The sequence below is a fragment of the Clytia hemisphaerica genome, unplaced genomic scaffold (assembly GCF_902728285.1).
Source record: "Clytia hemisphaerica strain Z4C2 unplaced genomic scaffold, Clytia hemisphaerica genome assembly, whole genome shotgun sequence".
NCBI lineage: Eukaryota > Metazoa > Cnidaria > Hydrozoa > Leptothecata > Clytiidae > Clytia > Clytia hemisphaerica.
Window position 1 is genome coordinate 1958940 of NW_027103917.1, and position 18509 is coordinate 1977448.

At 36.4% G+C, this 18509-nt stretch overlaps 3 protein-coding genes across 3 annotated transcripts in view; all 3 read left to right on the forward strand.

Moving 5' to 3' along the window:
• The first annotated feature begins 5055 nt into the window (after window positions 1–5055).
• On the forward strand, window positions 5056–6546 carry LOC136809427 (manganese-dependent ADP-ribose/CDP-alcohol diphosphatase-like). The gene has a single exon (XM_067065957.1). It carries the CDS (start codon window positions 5347–5349, stop codon window positions 6382–6384), a length of 1038 nt encoding a protein of 345 aa, XP_066922058.1. The 5' UTR covers window positions 5056–5346; the 3' UTR covers window positions 6385–6546.
• Window positions 6547–7095: 549 nt separating this feature from the next.
• Window positions 7096–11986, forward strand: LOC136809428 (DNA mismatch repair protein Mlh1-like). Its single transcript, XM_067065958.1, has 7 exons — window positions 7096–7326; window positions 7457–7772; window positions 7884–8531; window positions 8613–8877; window positions 10282–10535; window positions 10668–11218; window positions 11663–11986. The coding sequence occupies exons 1-7, from the start codon at window positions 7183–7185 to the stop codon at window positions 11909–11911; spliced, it is 2427 nt and encodes an 808-aa protein (XP_066922059.1). The 5' UTR covers window positions 7096–7182; the 3' UTR covers window positions 11912–11986.
• A 2879-nt stretch (window positions 11987–14865) lies between these two features.
• The window catches only part of LOC136809528 (polycystin family receptor for egg jelly-like), a 37639-nt gene continuing 33995 nt past the window's right edge, over window positions 14866–18509 (forward strand). The window contains exons 1-5 of the mRNA XM_067066067.1: window positions 14866–14982; window positions 15236–15527; window positions 15695–15835; window positions 15943–16051; window positions 16664–16776. Coding sequence (XP_066922168.1) covers window positions 14866–14982; window positions 15236–15527; window positions 15695–15835; window positions 15943–16051; window positions 16664–16776 — 772 coding nt within the window. The remainder of the gene's footprint in view (window positions 14983–15235; window positions 15528–15694; window positions 15836–15942; window positions 16052–16663; window positions 16777–18509) is intronic.

Genomic DNA, 18509 nt, shown 5'->3' on the forward strand with positions numbered 1-18509 from the left:
AGCAACTAAGCTATACTGCACTCATTCACTTATTGTAAGGTATCAAAAATTTGTTCTTCGCAACAGGACTAATTTAAAACTGAACTTTATTTCGCAATAAAAAGCTAGCGATCTTCCAATGTCTATGACCTTTTTTCAAAATATCTCCAACGTTTTTCTGGCTATTTCTGTAATAATTTGTATTTGCTATCTCTCCGACAAATCTGCCATTTTATTGACCAACTTTTGATAGGGTTCACACAAACTTCTGCTTGTTTGCTCCCCTCGTTACCTTCCCCACAGAACAGAAAATGTTTTCTTCTTTGTAGCTCTTCTCAAACTTCTCACCCTTATTTGATGAACAACCATTCTGAAGCTTCATTTGTGACAACCTCGCAATTCAAAGTAATTCATTCATTCATTCAATCATTTCACTCGTAATAGAATTACCCTAAATGCCGTTTCCTTTTGCAAGTTCGTTATTAGATAAGAGGGTAGATAAGAGGGCCAGAAATCGAGTAATTTGTGATTGGTTTCACTCAGTATTTTATGCCAACTTTTCAACAATGTTATCTGAATGGACTTCAATGGCAAATGAAATCGCTCTTAATCAAACATTCAGGCCTTTTCACTTTGTGTAGAGAAAACGATCGAGTGTAATCAAAATTCAATCAGCGAAATCGAAGGTTGAGGATGAAAGGGAGACGTGAGTGACATCAGATGGCCTTTTGAACGTCTCCATGTTTGAGCTTTAAGATGATAATTCTGGTTCTTTCTTGAAAGAAAACTTTCTCTCACCATTTCGAAATTCATTTCCCGAATAACGAAATGACAGGGCGAATTTCGTATTATGAGAGGAGTGAATGGAAAAAAAAGCTGTCAGTTTAGAGTGATCTTGTTTTAATCTATACCGTGAATTTTATCGTGAATGTCTGACCGAAAGTCAAAGAAAACTATAGCAAAAAACCTTGGGACATTTCACTCTTTGAATTCAGGGGGCAATCAGGGTACTGGTTCCAACTGGTCACAACTTCTCTTTTATCAGAATAATCTTCTAAGAACAACGAGGCTCAAAAACGTTAAAACATATCAATACTGCCCTGTACCTGAACAAGGATATGTTATAGCGGAGCTGGATAACGCACATTCGAAAAAGCCTTGTTCTATCTCTGTCCCTGACATTAAAATTTGATATGAAATTAAACTTTTTTAATTACAAATTCGTGAAATTTGGATTTCTTTTTAGCCAACGATTCTGCTGCTGCATTTATTGTTCACGATTAAAAATTTTTAATTATCAAGAGGGTCTGTAAAACATTGGTGAATGACAACTTAAAAAAATGAAAAACATTGTTTTCATTAGTAAAGTTATAAGAAATTTCTTCTGTAAGATTATAAATAGCTCTTTTTCATTTGAAATACCGCGCTACATCGCGGGGTGCCTGACTTTCTAACTGATATTTTCAGATAGCGAGTCGGTATGTCTGATTATGGAAAAAATTTCAAGTCAATTGAAACAATGTTTGTCAAAATATTTACATCCGAAATTTTTAAAGAGAAATCATGAAAGTTTCTCATAAAATTAGATTTCATTTACAAAGAAGTTTTTGGGGTATCTTTTGCAAATATTATTTTGATGAAAAGCGGGAACATCATAGCAAAATATATGCAAACGTACTGCATGAATACTTTGTCTGCTTCATTTTTCTTATAAAAACAGAACACTCAAGGGGACAGAGATGGATTTCTATTATGAAGAGTTTACAATAGAAAAGACAAAGGAGCAATCCGCTAAGGAATTCTCGTCCTTCATCCAGCTCCGCTATAACCAGACCTGAACGACTGAATTTTAAGGATAAAATTAAAATACTTTGAAATACCTTAAATATGGCCTTGAAATGAGAACACAGCAAGAACAATTTCAGGCCAAAGAAACCTTAGAATAGTTGAGTCTTGACAAAATTTTGCTGCCTCAACTGATTTACAGTGTGGGGCATCAGCTTAGGGAGATCTATTGTCAAGGTTCAAAGTTCCCCGAGATTTGTGGCACATATGAAAATTCAATGGGATAAGGCGTTTTTTCGACAAAACTTAATAACATAGTTGCATGATTAAAAAGGGCGTGAATGTATGACCTTGATGTCCTCAAGCTTTCAGATTATGAAGAGGCGTGGTTGGATTAAAGACTACTACTCATTTACATCTTTTGTACTTTCTGTTACCATGTTATCGTCCTAATTCAACTCCTCGGTACAACAAGTGCATTGAGTTCGCGCACCTCTATAGCTAAGTATTTCTGATAATAAACTGAATGTCAAAACTATATTTAAAATTCCACGTTTTTCACAAAAAAATGTCTATTTCTAATGCTTTATCATTCCCTTCTTCTTAGAAAAGTTACATTATATAACAAAAGTTGTTTCGGCCACTTAGTCTACACATTAGACTACACATCTAGGTTTATACTTTGGCAGAACTTACTAATAGAGGTCTTCCACCCTGTAACGTGTAAGGGTGTTCAGTTTTCTATAACACCCCATCCGTGTTTTCAGTTTTGTTTTCTACTTTCTCCCTCTCTTCATAAAAAGCAATACAAAAAACAAAATCTTTCACAATTTAGGGATTTGAAAAGTTAAAAAAATTACAACATTAATGGCACAATGATTCTTTCTATATTCCATTAATTTCAAAGTTTTACCAATGAACTGACCACTTCTACTAAAGCCCTTAATAAGTACTTATCTTTCACCCCAATATCCTTTCTCATTCCATATAATTGACCATCACAACCACAGAAACCACCAAACTAAACAGTCCGTTCAACTCTCTGGTGATGTTTTTCACATGAATTTTTCACATGAAATTTTTCACTGTATTTTTCTCTAAGGTGATGAATAATAGTCAGAGAGAGATGAGTTTGCTCTATGGAAATTTCTTTTTGTTGCCAACTTTTTTTTCGAGTTTCTTGTTTTCTATTGATAAGACTGGTCAAGAGTGGAAGAAAATACTTTCCATTAGAAATGTTTAATAATTGTTTGTTCGATAGTAACTTGTTAAAAATTTCTCTTTCTTGCTCATTTCTTTCTTACCCACACTACTTATTCAGTCTTTAACACTTCCTCAATGCCTTTGTTTCAAGTTTTCTTATACACCATATTGGTGGTCATGCTTCAAAACCACCTAATAACGTAGGTTTGAATAATGACTTCTTCCATTCTAATTATGTTGTACTTTTTGTTTTTCTACGAATCGCAGACTTACAGGCCAGAGCAAGATTTTATTCAGTAATACTGCATCCCCCCTACTTCTTCAGGATATTTTTCTTCGTGTCCTCTTCTAAAACTGAAAGCTTAAGTTTTTGAATGTGTCTAACTGCGACTAAATAACGAGTTAAAAGCTAAACCAACAATTGAACGTACTTGATGAGTCTTTTTATGACAGCACGGCTCCTTGAAGATGTAGTTGTAGTCAGATGATTGTTCCATCTTCCAAAATATCAGACTTCGATTGAAAATATCTTATTTATAATTAAATTAAATATTGTTTCTCCCGATCAGTACAGTGCCTTTCAAACGCCAGAAAGATCTCACAGATAATATGATATTGATTAATCACAATTTGGTGAGAAACTTCATTGCACAATCCCAACCAAAGAGACAAGGGACCATCCCAAAGAGACAAGGTGGAGTCATCCCAAAGAGACAAGGAGTCATCCCAAGAAGAGAAGTATATTTTAGGGGCTATCTACACATGTCTCATCAAAAACAAACATTTCGAGACATCTCCCAACACAACAAAACTTCACAACTTTGATAACGTGAAAGAATCTACAAAAGCCTTCATCATCGACTTTTTGTCAAGAATATTTAGAGCTTAATCAAATTTAGTTGACTTTAGTTTTTGATAAGTATTGAATTAAAGAAAGCCAGTTAGTTGTTGCGCATTTCTGTTTGCGAGAACCAATTAACACAGACCAGTCAAAACTTGCTCATCAATCACATTTCCCGAGAACAAAGAGTGACGTAGTTGTTCATCTCATTTCACTGAGTTAACTCATTTTAAAAAACAACTTTATAAGGTCATTCTCAAAAACGCCAAAAATAAGAACAATTTTTTAAGAACAAAGCTAGGTAAAGTTTGAAAAGATTTAAAGCAAATGATGAAAATAGGGTACAAAGAATAAATCAATCAAACAAGAATCAAACAATCGATTGTCCTCTCAATATAAGAACAGTATAAGAATAATTTTGAGGTTCGAAGTGCTAAGAAATAATAAGAACAGGCGAGCTTTAAGAAGTTTACTGGGGGTAAATTAAGAAGCATCCCCTCTAGTAAATACGTAATAGCAACAATGCGAACTAAGTAAGAGCTATTTTACTTACATTGTTTCACCGATACTTGGTCCTGCTTTGAACCGTTATTCTGGAGCTTGGATGAACTAGACTATCTTATATTATCTAATCCTTATCTTGTTTAGGAAGTGCTCTAGGTAGTAAAGATAACCGTTTCAAAAAACTTACAGTAGGATTGAAGTATTTTTAACTGAAAATTTGGCAGCATCCTTAAATTTTTTTTGTTATTTTCCCCGCTTTTCTTTCTTTCAAGATGCCTTCACCAAGTGCTTAAAATTTCAATCATCTGTTTCTAGGGGGTTTGAAAGATAGTATTCTTGGCATCTTGTATCAGAGTACGATGTACTTTGTTAGTAGGAACCTTCCTTTGTTGGTTTTGTCACGTTGCGAAAGCTCAAATTTGGGTCTTACTTTATATATAAATATCACTTCTAGATTGGCAAAAAATTAGTTTCATTTGTCTTTGAGAAAAGAAACAACATCTCCTATATTAATTAGTTTCAGTTTGTAGTGAAATTCCATTCTGTCAATCACAAAAATGCTGACGATTAGCAAAATGATGTAATGTTTAAACAATTAACATATTTCATAGTATGGTGCAACATAGTAATCAAAACACACGGTAATAAAGATATGTATAAAGTTGCACCGAGTGAAAGCGTACTGTTCATTTTATATTGATGAAACAGTGAGGTTTTGTATTTCAAGGTATAAATGTTGATGTTTTTCAGGGGATGGATTTATCTTCGAAAACAAATTGAACGTTGGAGCTTCGACGTTTCCCCTACTCTTTTCTCGCTTTTTGTTTAAGTAACATACAGTATATAATTTACCAAGTACAAAGCAAGGTATATAGTATTGTGAACTAGAGAAGTCCCTTTCCATTCATTACACAGAGATATATGTATTATTTTAATTTTCTATTATAGTACTTGGTATTCTTCACATATGTTCGCCATCTTTACTTTACAGTTAAAATATATAAAAAAACAATTCAGTTTTTATTCTGGCGATCATGGCACCAACAGAGGAACCTTTGATGAGATTTGGTGTCATAGCGGATGTTCAACATGCTAACATCGATAACGCATATAACTTCCATCGCACTTTCATGAGGTTTTATCGACACGCGCTGCACAAGTTCAAAGAGGCCGTTGACACGTGGAACGACAATAAAGTGGACTTTGCCATTCAGCTGGGTGACATTGTGGATGGATTCAGTGGGAAGCATGGTCATCTAGAAAATGATTTCCGAAACTTAACGAATGTTGTCAAAGAATTCAAATCTGTCGGATTGCCCGTGCAAAAAACCGATTCGGGCGTTTATAGCGCCCTTGACGACGCCAGCGAGGAAGAAAAAACGCCCTACATGTGCCACTTATGGGGAAACCATGAGTTTTATAATTACTCGCGTGCCGAACTGTGGAAAAGTGAATTTAACTCCTTTGTAGCTCCTTCCGGATCTGCGTCCAGTTTGGATTTGGACGACGCAAAGATTAACAACGAATTCGGATATTATTACTCATTCACGTACAAAGGTTTCCGTTTCGTTGCGTTAGATGCGTATGATGTAGGAGATATGTCGCGTCCCGTAGGTTGTGACCTGCACACTAAGGCGGTCAGTACTTTGAAGAAATACAAGAAGGATGATAAGTATCCATCCATTGTCAATTGGAATGGTGCTCTCTCCAATGCTCAACTTAATTGGCTGCATAACGAACTTCTTACTGCTACTCAACAAAATCAGAAAGTTATTCTCCTGACGCACGTTCCCCTTGATGCACGCGCTTCACGTGAAGCGTCCTTGATTTGGAACGCGGCGGAGGTGATGCGAATGGTTCATTGTTTTGACTGCGTGGTTGCTTGTCTAGCGGGACATTTCCATGCGGGAGGTTATTATCACGATCAAAAGAACAATATACATCACGTGACTTTTCAAGGTGCCATTGAAAGAGATCCAGCTACTAATGCGTTCGCTGTGATCGAAGTTTATGAAGACTTTCTGAAAATTAACGGTTATGGCAAAATCGATAGCAAAATTTTGAAATTTTGAGGCTCTAACATCTAACAGCTTGCGAGGAGATTAGGGTTGATTTCAAGCTTTTAAAATTATTTTTTCAACGAGTTATATTTTTCTTTAGAAATCTAAAATGCATTCTTTTCTTGTTGACACTCCTCGATAACTTCTTCAAAACGTCAGTAACATTTTTTATAGCCTCAAGATTTGCTATTATCACAAATAATCAATCATCTTCAATAGTGCTCCATGCAATTTTACAATGGAGGTGAAATATCAGGCTGTTTTAACCACTGTTTACGATTAATATATCACTATTATCACTATTTTAAACTTTATAGAATATTTAACCATATATGCATAGCCTACTTTATCAGATATTTAACAAGGTGATGAAAAGTGAAAAATGAAAATTAAGATGTTTATCAGAGATTATACCTGTCTACCGTTGATGTTGTTCATTGATGATTCTTAGGGGAGGGCGGTAGGCTTTTTTTGGATTAACAAACACTTTTTTCAACCCCCTTTAGTGGGATCGAAAACTTATATAGAGGAATTGTGTAAAATAGAGTTTACATTTGTTTCTCCAAAAGTTCACGAGAACGGGGTTCGAAATCGTTTGTTGCGGGTAGGAGAATTCTTTATAACAAATGATCATAGTGATCAAACTCGGAAAATATGACGAAAAAATTAGAGCTCGAAAAATATATCCCATATTGTACTCTGCCCTATTACTTCTTTGACTTAAAGTATTGTTTTATCAAAACTGACTCTTTCAGAAATTAAATAAAAAATAAACTGAAAAATAAAACTGATACACCAAACAAAGTCATAATGGCATCGAACACTCCGAAAATTCAAAAACTTGATGAAGTGGTGGTCAATCGAATCGCAGCTGGTGAAGTTATCCAAAGGCCTGCCAACGCCATTAAAGAAATGATCGAAAACAGCCTCGACGCAAAATCCAAATCTATTCAGGTATCAATCACAGTTCACAGACCCTCTTCTTATCTCATGATTGTGTTTTCCATCCTAGATACTAACTTGCATGTTGGTTGGTATTCGAAATCTTTGATCATGGAAGCATTTCATATTTTCTCATTCACAGGTGATAGTCAAAGATGGTGGGTTAAAGTTGCTGCAGATACAGGATGATGGGTGCGGGATACGCAAAGAAGACATGCATATTGTTTGTGAGCGATTCACCACAAGTAAACTTGCTTCGTTCGATGATTTGAAATCCATAGCAACGTACGGGTTTCGTGGTGAAGCATTGGCTAGCATCAGTCACGTGGCCCATTTGACCATCACAACGAAGACGGGGGACTCGCCATGCGCTTTCAAAGCCAAATATGAAGATGGCAAGATGGTGCCACTTCAAGTGGGAGGGAAAGTGGAAGCCAAAGCATGCGCTGGTAACAAAGGTATGTCTCCATTCCCTTTCGTTGTGGTGAGATATATCTATAGTGAGATTAAAGTAAACTTTGATTTGTTACTCATGGAAAGTATTGTATTTGATTTCCTTGTTCTTTAAGGTACTCAGATCACAGTGGAAGACCTCTTTTACAACGTTGCTGTGCGTCGAAAAGCATTACGTAATACCAACGAGGAGCACGCAAAAATTGTTGACGTCATCAGTAAATACGCTATACATAATCCGTCTGTCGGGTTTTCACTCAAGAAAGTCGGTAACAGTGTCGGAGATGTTCGGACGTCACCAAAATCCACCGTCATCGACAACATCAAGACAATCTATGGACCGACTTTGTCGAAAGAGTTACTGGAAGTTACTCACGAGGATACTCAGTACGCTTTCAAAATGCACGCTTTTGTATCAAACGCCAATTACTCCATAAAGAAATGTACTCTGTTGCTGTTCATCAACCACCGACTTGTGGAGTCAACGGCGCTTCGTAAGGCTCTTGATGCCGTGTATGTGAACTATCTACCCAAAGACAAACACCCTTTCATGTACATGAGTTTAGAACTCAATCCCATCAACTTAGATGTCAATGTCCACCCTACAAAACACGAAGTGAAGTTCCTCCATGAAGAAGCTATCATTGAATCTATCCAGAAGTGCGTGGAAACCAAATTGCTCGGCTCTAATGAATCCCGACAATATTACACACAGTCGTTGATACCGAAAATGTTGTCGGCTGGTGTTGATTGTCCTGTTGCAGGTTAAACTTTTTACTTATTTGGTTACTTGAGCGGATACAGGCTGTTACAGAATTATGTTTGAATAATTCCCTTTCGTTTAGATATTGTTCAAGGTAACCAAAGCGATAAAAACAACAATGCAAACGAAGGAGAGAGCGAAAAGAAGAAACTGTACGCCCATCAGATGGTGCGAACGGACGCACGCGAACAAAAGATTGAAGCTTTCTTTCCCTACAAAGCGCAAGTCAAAAGTCCAACACAATGTTCAAAAGTGACGGAAGAAACGGTCAACCAAACTTCACATGTTAATAAAGAAAATGTCGAAACTTATGGAGCTAGTAATGCAACAATTTCAACAGTAGATAGGTATTTACTCACTGAATGAGCACTCATCAATTATCCTGAAAAGTGTCAGTTCCTTGAGAACAGTTATGGCTAATATCTATTCAATAACAGAAAATGAATCTGCAACCTTCAAACAGTGCTCAACCAACTAGGAGCGGGTATACAATCAAGAAAAACAGACAAATCTTTTTTTGTCACGAGACTCTTAGTTTCATAGTTTCTACAATTAGTAAGCAAATTTTCACGCTATTTCCAATATTTTCACAACTGATGATTGAAATGAAACTCAGAGTCTTGTGACAAAAGAATATTTGTCTTTTTTTCTTGATTGTAATATCTATTCATATTTAAATATTCAAATTACTTGCTCTTACATTACGTTATCAATTTCAATTCCGTATCGGTTTTACGAATGAATGCCAGTGTCAGTGATGAACTAGTTAAAGTCTGTCTCAAAATAATTTGCAGCTGGAGAAAAAAATTGCTGTAACTTTTGATAGAATTCGAATCAAGTTGCGATTTTGTGCTCGTTAAAAAGATATTCGTGAGTGGAATATTATCAAGTAAAAAAATTTTGATTTTCATTTTCCTTTTCTTTCTCAAATCTTTTACTTGATAATATTCCACTCACGAATATCTTTTTAACGAGCACAAAATCGCAGCTTGATTCAAATTCTATCAAAAGTCACAGCCATTCAACGATGTAAAAATAATAGATAACCAACTTGCCTCTCAAAAAACATCCGTGTTACGGTTGTAAAAATATTAATGACATTTTGCATCGTAAAAAGTGCAATTAAATAAAAACTTGCTTCATTTGCAACCTTCTATTGGCCAGAATCGATCACGTGATGTATATTTTTCCAAAATTTGGGTTAGAAAAAGTGTATTTTCCTATAGGCAGCCTCACAGAAGGAATTTTTTAATTAGATATTATTGTTCTATAAACATTCATCTGTTTATTTTGTATCAGGCAACCTTCATGCACTTCTCATTCGTGAGATATCGCACTTCAAATCACACATATATTTTTCAGATAACATCATTTTAGGAGCGTTTATTTATCCAGATGAAGATTAAGTGGTATCAGGCCGATCCGTAGTCAATTTGTCTAAAGATTGGTACCTTTATCTTTTGAAAAAAATTCCAAAATTTGCAGTAAATAACAATTCAAATTTTCTATCAATTCAGTGGATGTCAAAAAGTGTGTCAAAATCTAGCTAAAAGCATAACACGCACTGCACACAGAGCTATTTAAAGGAGTGCTCATTTCAATAGGAAAACAATGGTTGTTCTCTTGGGAGAAGTGCCTTCTAGAGGTAGTTGGTTATCTATTATTTTTACATCGTTGAGCCATTTTTGTCTCCAGCTGCAAATTATTTTGAGACAGACTTAGTCACTTTCTTACCCTTCGTTTTCAAATAGTGAACTTCATGAAAATGAATACTCGAACACATCAAACCAAAATGGTATCCCTGATGACCAATCAAGTGCTCACGTGACTGAAGTCAATGATCTACCATGTGAAGAACGGAAAGAAAATGGTAGAGAAGAAGCGACAACGATCAACTTGCTCCAAGATGAAGAAGGAGACGTCCAAATGAAAGATGTTGAACAAAACACAAGAAGAGGAGACGAGCATTCAAATAATACGCATCAGAAAAGACATGCTGCTGATGGTCTATATACTTTCATTTTCAATTTCTAAACAACTGTTTTGCTATTTTTTTACACGTTTTCAAAAAAATCTCAACTAGTTGTTCTCATCGCTAACTCTTTTTTTGAATGAACGAATTCTTTACCTTTTTTAGTAAAGCAACCCGTTGCGAAATCGTCAAGCAAGATATCTTCAACAGCGTGTGATGAACGAACCATTAAGTTGACCAGCATCCGAAACTTGAAACGTCAAATTGAAGATAATGAACACTTAGGCGTGAAAAAGATTTTAGAGGAGCACAAATTTGTTGGCTGTGTAAATAGGTCTTTAGCTTTGATGCAACACTTGACGCAACTCTATCTTGTCAATGTTCAAAATTTAAGTCAAGAGCTTTTTTACGAGATCATCATTTTCCGATTCGGAAATTTCGGATATTTAGAATTGTCAGAACCGGCCCCGATTTTTGAACTTGTCCGGTTAGTTTTGGATACTCCGGAAAGCGGTTGGGAACCGGAAGACGGTGAGAAAGACGAACTTGCGAAATACACTGTGGACTTGTTGAAGAGTAAAGCTGATATGTTGATGGATTATTTCTCTGTTGAAATCAACGAACAAGGAGAATTGACAGCAATACCTCTTCTGTTGAGTAACTATACACCGAATTGGAATAAATTGCCCTTGCTGATGTTGCGGCTTGCTTCTGAGGTTTGTTTGTTAAAATGGTTTATTACACTTTCAAAGGGAGGTATTTTAAGCAAGAAGTAATTTTCGCGAGCAACGTGAATTCTAAGAGAAAGTAAATATGTTCTTCTTACTTATGAAAAATATGTTTTGGAACTAATGTCTATTTTTGAAAATCGTGAACAGACTTTTTGCGATGCAGAGATTTTTTTTTAAATTTCGGTGAAAACTAACGAGTTCTCCCTGAAGTTTCCACTCTGATGACATAAAACTGACTTTCAGCCGAGATAAATATTAGTTTAGCGTAAACAAAATCAAATTTAGAAGACAAATCTTGCTCACAAACAACATTTTCAAAGGAATAACTTTTTCTAAACATTCTACATTTGATAACCCTTCGCTCGCGTGAAACGGACATTTGTATACTTTATACTTGTTAACAAATAAATGTATCATTTTAATCCTTAGGTAGATTGGGACAATGAACAGCAATGTTTTCACGATTTCGCGACAGAGTTGAGTGATTTTTATTCCACAGCAGGATCAAAACAACAAACAGAAGACGAGGATGAAGGGGAATGGAAACATCAGATCGAACACCTCATTTTCCCTGCTCTAAGAAACACTTTCATCCCTCCTAAACGTTTCTCTAATGATGGCTGCTTCTTAGAAGTTGCAAACCTGCCTGACTTGTACAAAGTCTTCGAAAGATGTTAAAATTGATAAAGAGTTTCTTTATGATTTGGTTTTATGTTAACTTTTGTGAAGTTGTGAAGAAAATTTCCCTAAGAAGTTCTTTCGTGTTCACCGTTTCGATTTTTCACCCTGAATATTGAATTTGATCTCATTTTTCTCTCATGTGGTAAACGGAATGTAGAATGAGATTTTTTCACGTAACCATAGCAACCCACTTTGATTTGGTCAATGTTCTGAATTGCATTATCAAACCATCAAAAAGTCAAAAGAAATGAGAAATAATTCAACCGTTGGGGGCTGTTCATGATCAATAAAATTATTCAATTTGAAGTCAATTTTGTTATTTTTCACTTCGATAAATATTTCATTTTTATGAAAATTTGTCCGCTCGAAAGTGACAAATATTTTTGAATAATTTTTTTTTGATAAGGTTTCAATTTGCATTTCACGTGAAATATTTTTTTTCATTTCTTTTTTAAACAAACAAATGATTTGTGTTTTCCATCAGCAATGAATTTTTTTGGGTGGCTCATTGTTCATTTGTTCATCTTATGTAAGTCGCAATCATTTTGTCGAAAATTGTTTATGCTCTAATTCTCATCTCTTTCAGTCTTCTTCACAAAAATTATTTCATCACCTCCTCTTCTCATCCAGGAGTCTGCTGAGCTTTCCTTTGTAAAATCATATAACCATGGTATATACCTTAGTATTTTGAACTTTTTCATATGACTTGAATTCTTGAAGCTGTACCTCCATTTCTTTAACTTTTTGATATTTAGCCAAATAGTTAGTCTTACCAATAAAAGAGAGTGTTATATTTCTCGACAAACTTTCTTTTTTCGACAGCTCATTTGATGAACGTGATACTCGGTACCGGCCCACCAACGATGGAAGTTGAAAAACTCTCCAACAATTCTGTAAGCTCTTCTCTTTTTTTAGATGTCTGTAACGTTCATGATATACTGATACACTCAGAAAGAATGGATTCAAAACCTACCAAAAGGCGGAGACCTCTAATTAACGGACAGAAATCCGTTCTCCCGATGGTTCCCTCTATTAAAAAGTGTCACTGTTTTTGGAATTTCGAGAAATTATGTAATTGAATTTAGATAATTTATCATTCGATTAAAACGATCTCTTTATGTTGACTTTGTCCACAGGCTGTGGTGACAATCGGGACATCCGGTCTTCATGAGATGAATTTGACGATGAAATTCCTTTCATTGACCGGTGAAGAAGAAACTCGATTGTGGAGCACGAATGACGATGACATCGAATTGCAAGATAATGGAAGTTTCTTTATTGCTAGTGTAGAAGTTACTTCCCTTGATGATGGTATGTCTTTTGTTTAAGCGTGGAACTTCTAAGTGAGAAACAAGACTCCTGTCTACGAATATTTCCCAGTAGTTTGTTGAGTGTGATTATTTACGTGGGTCCCGTGCCCTCGTGGGTTCGTGCCCCCGTGGGTGCAAAAAAAAACCCGTGGGTCCGAAAAAAAAACCCGTGGGTCCGAAAAAAAAACCCGTGGGTCCAAAAAAAAAAACCCGTGGGTCCAAAAAAAAAAACCCGTGGGTCCAAAAAAAAAACCCGTGGGTCCGAAAAAAAAACCTAATCCCGTGGGACCAAAAAAGAAATCCCGTGGGTCCAAAAAAAACCCTGAAAATCCAACTTCGTGGATTTCATTGGTTGGTTTAGTTCCGGAAAAATAAATGTCTCGAAACATTCTATTGTTTGCTTGTGTGTTTTAAACTTCGGGTCGGTTTTAGATATTGTCTGCAGGAGACTAAGTGTTCGAAAGTCTTTTTCTCGAGTTCAAGGTAGGACAAAACAGTCGAATATCAACTCTTTCAATACCACCAGAAAGAGAAAGTTTCCGGATTCTAGCAATTGACAAATGAGAAAGTTTGTTGCAGGGCGATCTCTCACTATTGAAAAGACTTGCTTCATTTTTGCTTTAATCGAAAGTAAACTTCATTAACTTTGAAGAGACCCCTAATCAGACTCAAATCAGGCGATCACGCTAAATTTCAAGTTCAATCACTCATCACGAAAAATGACCAAATCGAAGTTCATCACGCAATTATCGGCAATAGGCAATACATACAGAGCAAAATTTCGTTTAATCACGCATCACGGTCCAATCACGCAATCAAGCCACAAAAACTCGGAATCGCGCCATCACGCTTGAAAAAACCCCCCGGTCACGCCATCACGCAAATCGCTGGGGAGGCCTCTCTTTGAAGAAAATTCAGTTTCAAAGCGAGTGGATGTTTCTATCAGAGGCTATAAGGTGAAGAAGACGTCGTTCCAAAAGGAACGATTTTTTGGCTGGGCGATATCGAAAGAGTTTTAAGTCTGGATGATGATAAAGAAAATATTTCTTTTAGCTTTTCGTTCAAATACAAAATAAACGAACTTAAAAGAAATATACAACTACAAGAACATTGAGGTATAAGTAATATTAGTTGGTAAAATATGAAAAACAAAATAAAGTACCTTAATAAGGAAGAAATTTTGGCGAAAAGAAAATTTGGCGAAAAGAAAATTTGGCGGATTTGGCGGATTTGACTGAAATTTGGACCCACGAAATACCCACGGGTTTTTTTTTGGACCCACGGGTTTTTTTTTCGGACCCACGGGTTTTTTTTTTTTGGACCCACGGGTTTTTTTTTCGGACCCACGGGTTTTTTTTTGGACCCACGGGTTTTTTTTTCGGACCCACGGGTTTTTTTTTTGGACCCACGGGTTTTATTTTTGGACCCACGGGGGCACGAACCCACGAGGGCACGGGACCCACGAGGGCACGGTACCCACGTAAATAATCACACTCTAGTTTGTTTGACTCGAGCTTTCTGCAGAAATGCGTCCATTGTATTGTTACGAAATGTTTAGGCGTAGACTTTGCTAATTCAATAATTCGATAATCTAATAAATTACCAACCAAACAATGATGATATTATTTCCGTTCTTCCACAATGCATACAATAGGTGTTCACAGTGGAACGTTTGAGAGCAGTTTTGAGGGCGGAATAATTGCCAAAGAATCAGCAGATTTTACTATTCCTTATACTGAAGTCAGAGCAGTACAAGCAGTAAGTTGCTTCACTTGTTTCATATTTTTATACATCGTGGAAGACATTTTGGATCAACTTTTTTCCCTATCCCTAAAATTTTACTAATCATAATTTCAAACAAATCAGAGTAATATACTCAGTAATATACTGTACGACTATAGTCTCGCATTCATTCTTCCACTAAAAGAGATATTATGTGCTGGTAGTTGGCCGTGTATGGGTTGATTTGATACAAATAATCTCTCCTTCATTTCTAATTTCTTTAATAAAGGAGCCAGTATACGCAGGAGATGGCTGGCCTTACAATGGAGACACCATCAACGTTATCGTCTACAACTCGTACAACCTCTCTTTCATTCCAACCGACAAAACGTGCGACATCCTTGACTACCACGGTGTCTTCCAAAACGAGATCAACATCGAGTATCAAAATTTGAAGCGCAGATATGACGGGCGGGTGTACGCCATTGCGCCCCATTTTGTGAGTGGTTCGAACTTACAGCAAGGTTACATTATTAAATGTGGTTCTGTTGAGGATCAAGGTGTGAAATGGAGGGATGTTCGTAAGTAAAACCTACTCTCATTCTTCCACAGGTTTATATGATCCCTTTCCAAGTAGTCCATATGAACTTTGCTATACTATACCTACTTTATTGGAGCTTTACTTTCAAGTTTTGAAGAAAGAATGCAATAACACTACCATGACCAAAGAAAAACAATGATTTTTCAGACTTGGAAGAAACACCACGATGGGAACATCTAGGGATGACCATGAATCAATATGAAGTGAAAGAATTAACGAGCGACCAACCTCCTGGCAGTGATTATTATACTTTCGAAGGATATCTCTCCAGACCTCTATACGTGAATGGTAAGATCGAATGTGAATTGATACACACCGGATACATTTTTTTACAGATGTATAAGTTGTGAGAAGTTGTCTTCATCGAAAACTTTCCTTTCATTTGGTTATTTCAGGCTTTTCATATGACACTCAGAAGATTCCGAAGTGGGTATTTGAAGTGCAGTATTTGGACGAGAATAATAATGTCATACATCGCACTACTATCTCCGCTAATTACGGAAAGTATGTTTCAAAATCATTTTTTTCGAATCCGTCATAAACTTTTAGGCCTATTTGTTTCACTTACTATAAATGATGTAGATGCTATCTTCTAAATGTGCTCCATGAAAACTTTGCTGTCTGCCATCTTGATGTTCCCAGCCAGGTTGTGCTTTGGATTAAAAATGATAAATTTTAATCCATCGTTTATTCACAGTTGTGTGGCCACCATCCCGCCATTATGAAAATAACTGCTATTTTAATTTCAGATATAGACCCTTGCGTGGAGCAAGCTACAGTTTCAGCTCTTCACTTTTCTAATTTTATTGGTTTAATCGGCAAGCAAAACATCATCCAGTCTAATTTTAGGTGCAATTTTTACTGTGAAGAAATTGCAAACTTTGCTTTGCTTTGCTTGCAGAAGGTTGAGGTTTTTACCCGGGGTTTTTACTATTTTTGCTGATGGGGAGTTTGCAAGTTTATTTACAAAAAGTGTTTGGAAAGAAAAAATCGAAGCGAATGCTCTTATAGTAAAAATAGCAAAAATAGCAATGAAACAAATAGGCCCTTTATATGCTGTTCGCTTTTAAAGGAAGGATTAATGAAATAGACTTTCTTTTTCATTTCCGTTTTAAGGCACTGGCATGAGCAGTTTTACAAAGTATGGCATGTCAGGGCTGTGTTACTTCCACAGTTCCAAAACGACAACAAGATGTACAAATTCAAGCAAACAACCAAAGTTTTTGCAGGTGAGGTCACAAATTTTTGTAGAAATCTTCGAGCACCTTCGTATAATATCAAGGGGTCTAATCAACTATCAACTTTTACTTCTGACAAGTAACGGGGTAGTAATTTTTTAATACTGAGATCTGCACTAATTTGAACCAGAATTTAATAAAACTACTGTTAGTACCAGCGTCCAACGAGACGACTCTGTAGTAGAACTTGCTTTTTGTCTGATTCACCCTTTTTGGCAACCCCCCCCCCTTTTTCATGAAAATTTGTCAACCCCCCTCAAGAAAGGGTGACAAACTATGAATAAAGAATATTGGCGTACTGGCCCAGCTGGCGTATTAACCCACTTTGCGTGAATTTCACTCTGGGCACGAACTGGACAAAATATATGGCGTTTCAGAGAAAAACTTAGTTTAAAGGGTTTGAGCTTTTAATTCATTGTTGAGTGCGATATTTTCGTTTGAATTTTCAGCGAAAATTTGGGTAAATCTAAAGTGATTCTCAAACCGTTATATATGTGAATAAATAAGAATTTCTGTCCAACTATATTCACTCAGGAGATTTGGGTGGCAGAGCAGCATATGCATTTCGTCCTTATTAGGACTCATCAGCACTGCATACATATATATAGTATGAAAATATAATGTTTTCTCCTGTCAGAAACAACAAAGAATGGCCGAATTCTTTTTCCTCTTAGAGAGACGATGTTATAATGAAAGGGTATTAGTCCTCTCTGGGTCCCTCTGTCTTTATCCTGGCTTGGGACAGGCTGACTGTCATTCAAGTCAGTCAGGCGACATTACCCCAGCGGCCTGTACAAGATGACAACAAACTCCAGGTAGACTAACAGGAGAAGAAAACAAAAAATGAATCAACGAAGGTGTAAACACCTTAGACTCCTTTGGAGCCGACTGCACTAGACACCAGGCAGGGGACATCCTCGCACATCCTGATGTACTAGGCAAATATATATAATCAACGAAGGTGTAAACACCTTAGACTCCTTTGGAGCCGACTGCACTAGACACCAGGCAGGGGACATCCTCGCACATCCTGATGTACTAGGCAAATATATATTCAACGAAGGTGTAAACAAATTAGACTCTTTGGAGCCGACTGCACTAGACACACTATATATATAAAAACTAAATCAAACTGAATAAATCAAATAAGTGTTTGTGTTGTGACTATTTGAATGCGAAAAGAAGTCACAGCAAAATATACTGCCGACATGAACAAACGGGAATCTTTATAAACTCACGCTAACTGGGTATCCCACTCTAGAAAGCAAAGCTGAATTTCATAAACCGTTTTACATTTGCCTTTTTGCAATAAAACCTCATATCCATTTTTGAAATCACACAGTAATGTCCGTTTGTGGACTTTGGTGATTTCTCCATATGTGCATTTGTGGTTTTGATAGTAGTGGTAGAGTTTGGAACAAATGGATCATACCAATTTGGCGCGGGTTGGTGGGATTTTGAAAAAGAGATAAGAATTTCATGTAATCAGGACGTGTGTTTTTGGACTATTGAGTAGGAATCGAAAATAAACACAAGAGGTCACCTGTCATATGAAGATCAAAACTTTAAGAGACAATGGCTGATGGTGTGGTTGTCGATGCGCAGTATTCTTAGGCTTTTGAAGCTGTTAAGCTTAAGTTTGGCATCCCCCGTTATTGAGGGAGTACCAGCTTAAATTTTTTGGTATTTTCGCTGAAATTCCAACTCAAGATTTTTTTATTGGA

What these genes read in the sequence shown, in the direction of transcription:
- LOC136809427 (XM_067065957.1), top strand. Translation starts at nt 5,347, where the DNA reads ATGGCACCAACAGAGGAACCTTTGATGAGATTTGGTGTCATAGCGGAT.
- LOC136809428 (XM_067065958.1), top strand. Translation starts at nt 7,183, where the DNA reads ATGGCATCGAACACTCCGAAAATTCAAAAACTTGATGAAGTGGTGGTC. An exon ending in AGCATGCGCTGGTAACAAAG is followed by an intron (nt 7,773 to 7,883) that starts GTATGTCTCCAT and finishes TTGTTCTTTAAG; the next exon opens with GTACTCAGATCACAGTGGAA. An exon ending in TGTTGATTGTCCTGTTGCAG is followed by an intron (nt 8,532 to 8,612) that starts GTTAAACTTTTT and finishes CCTTTCGTTTAG; the next exon opens with ATATTGTTCAAGGTAACCAA.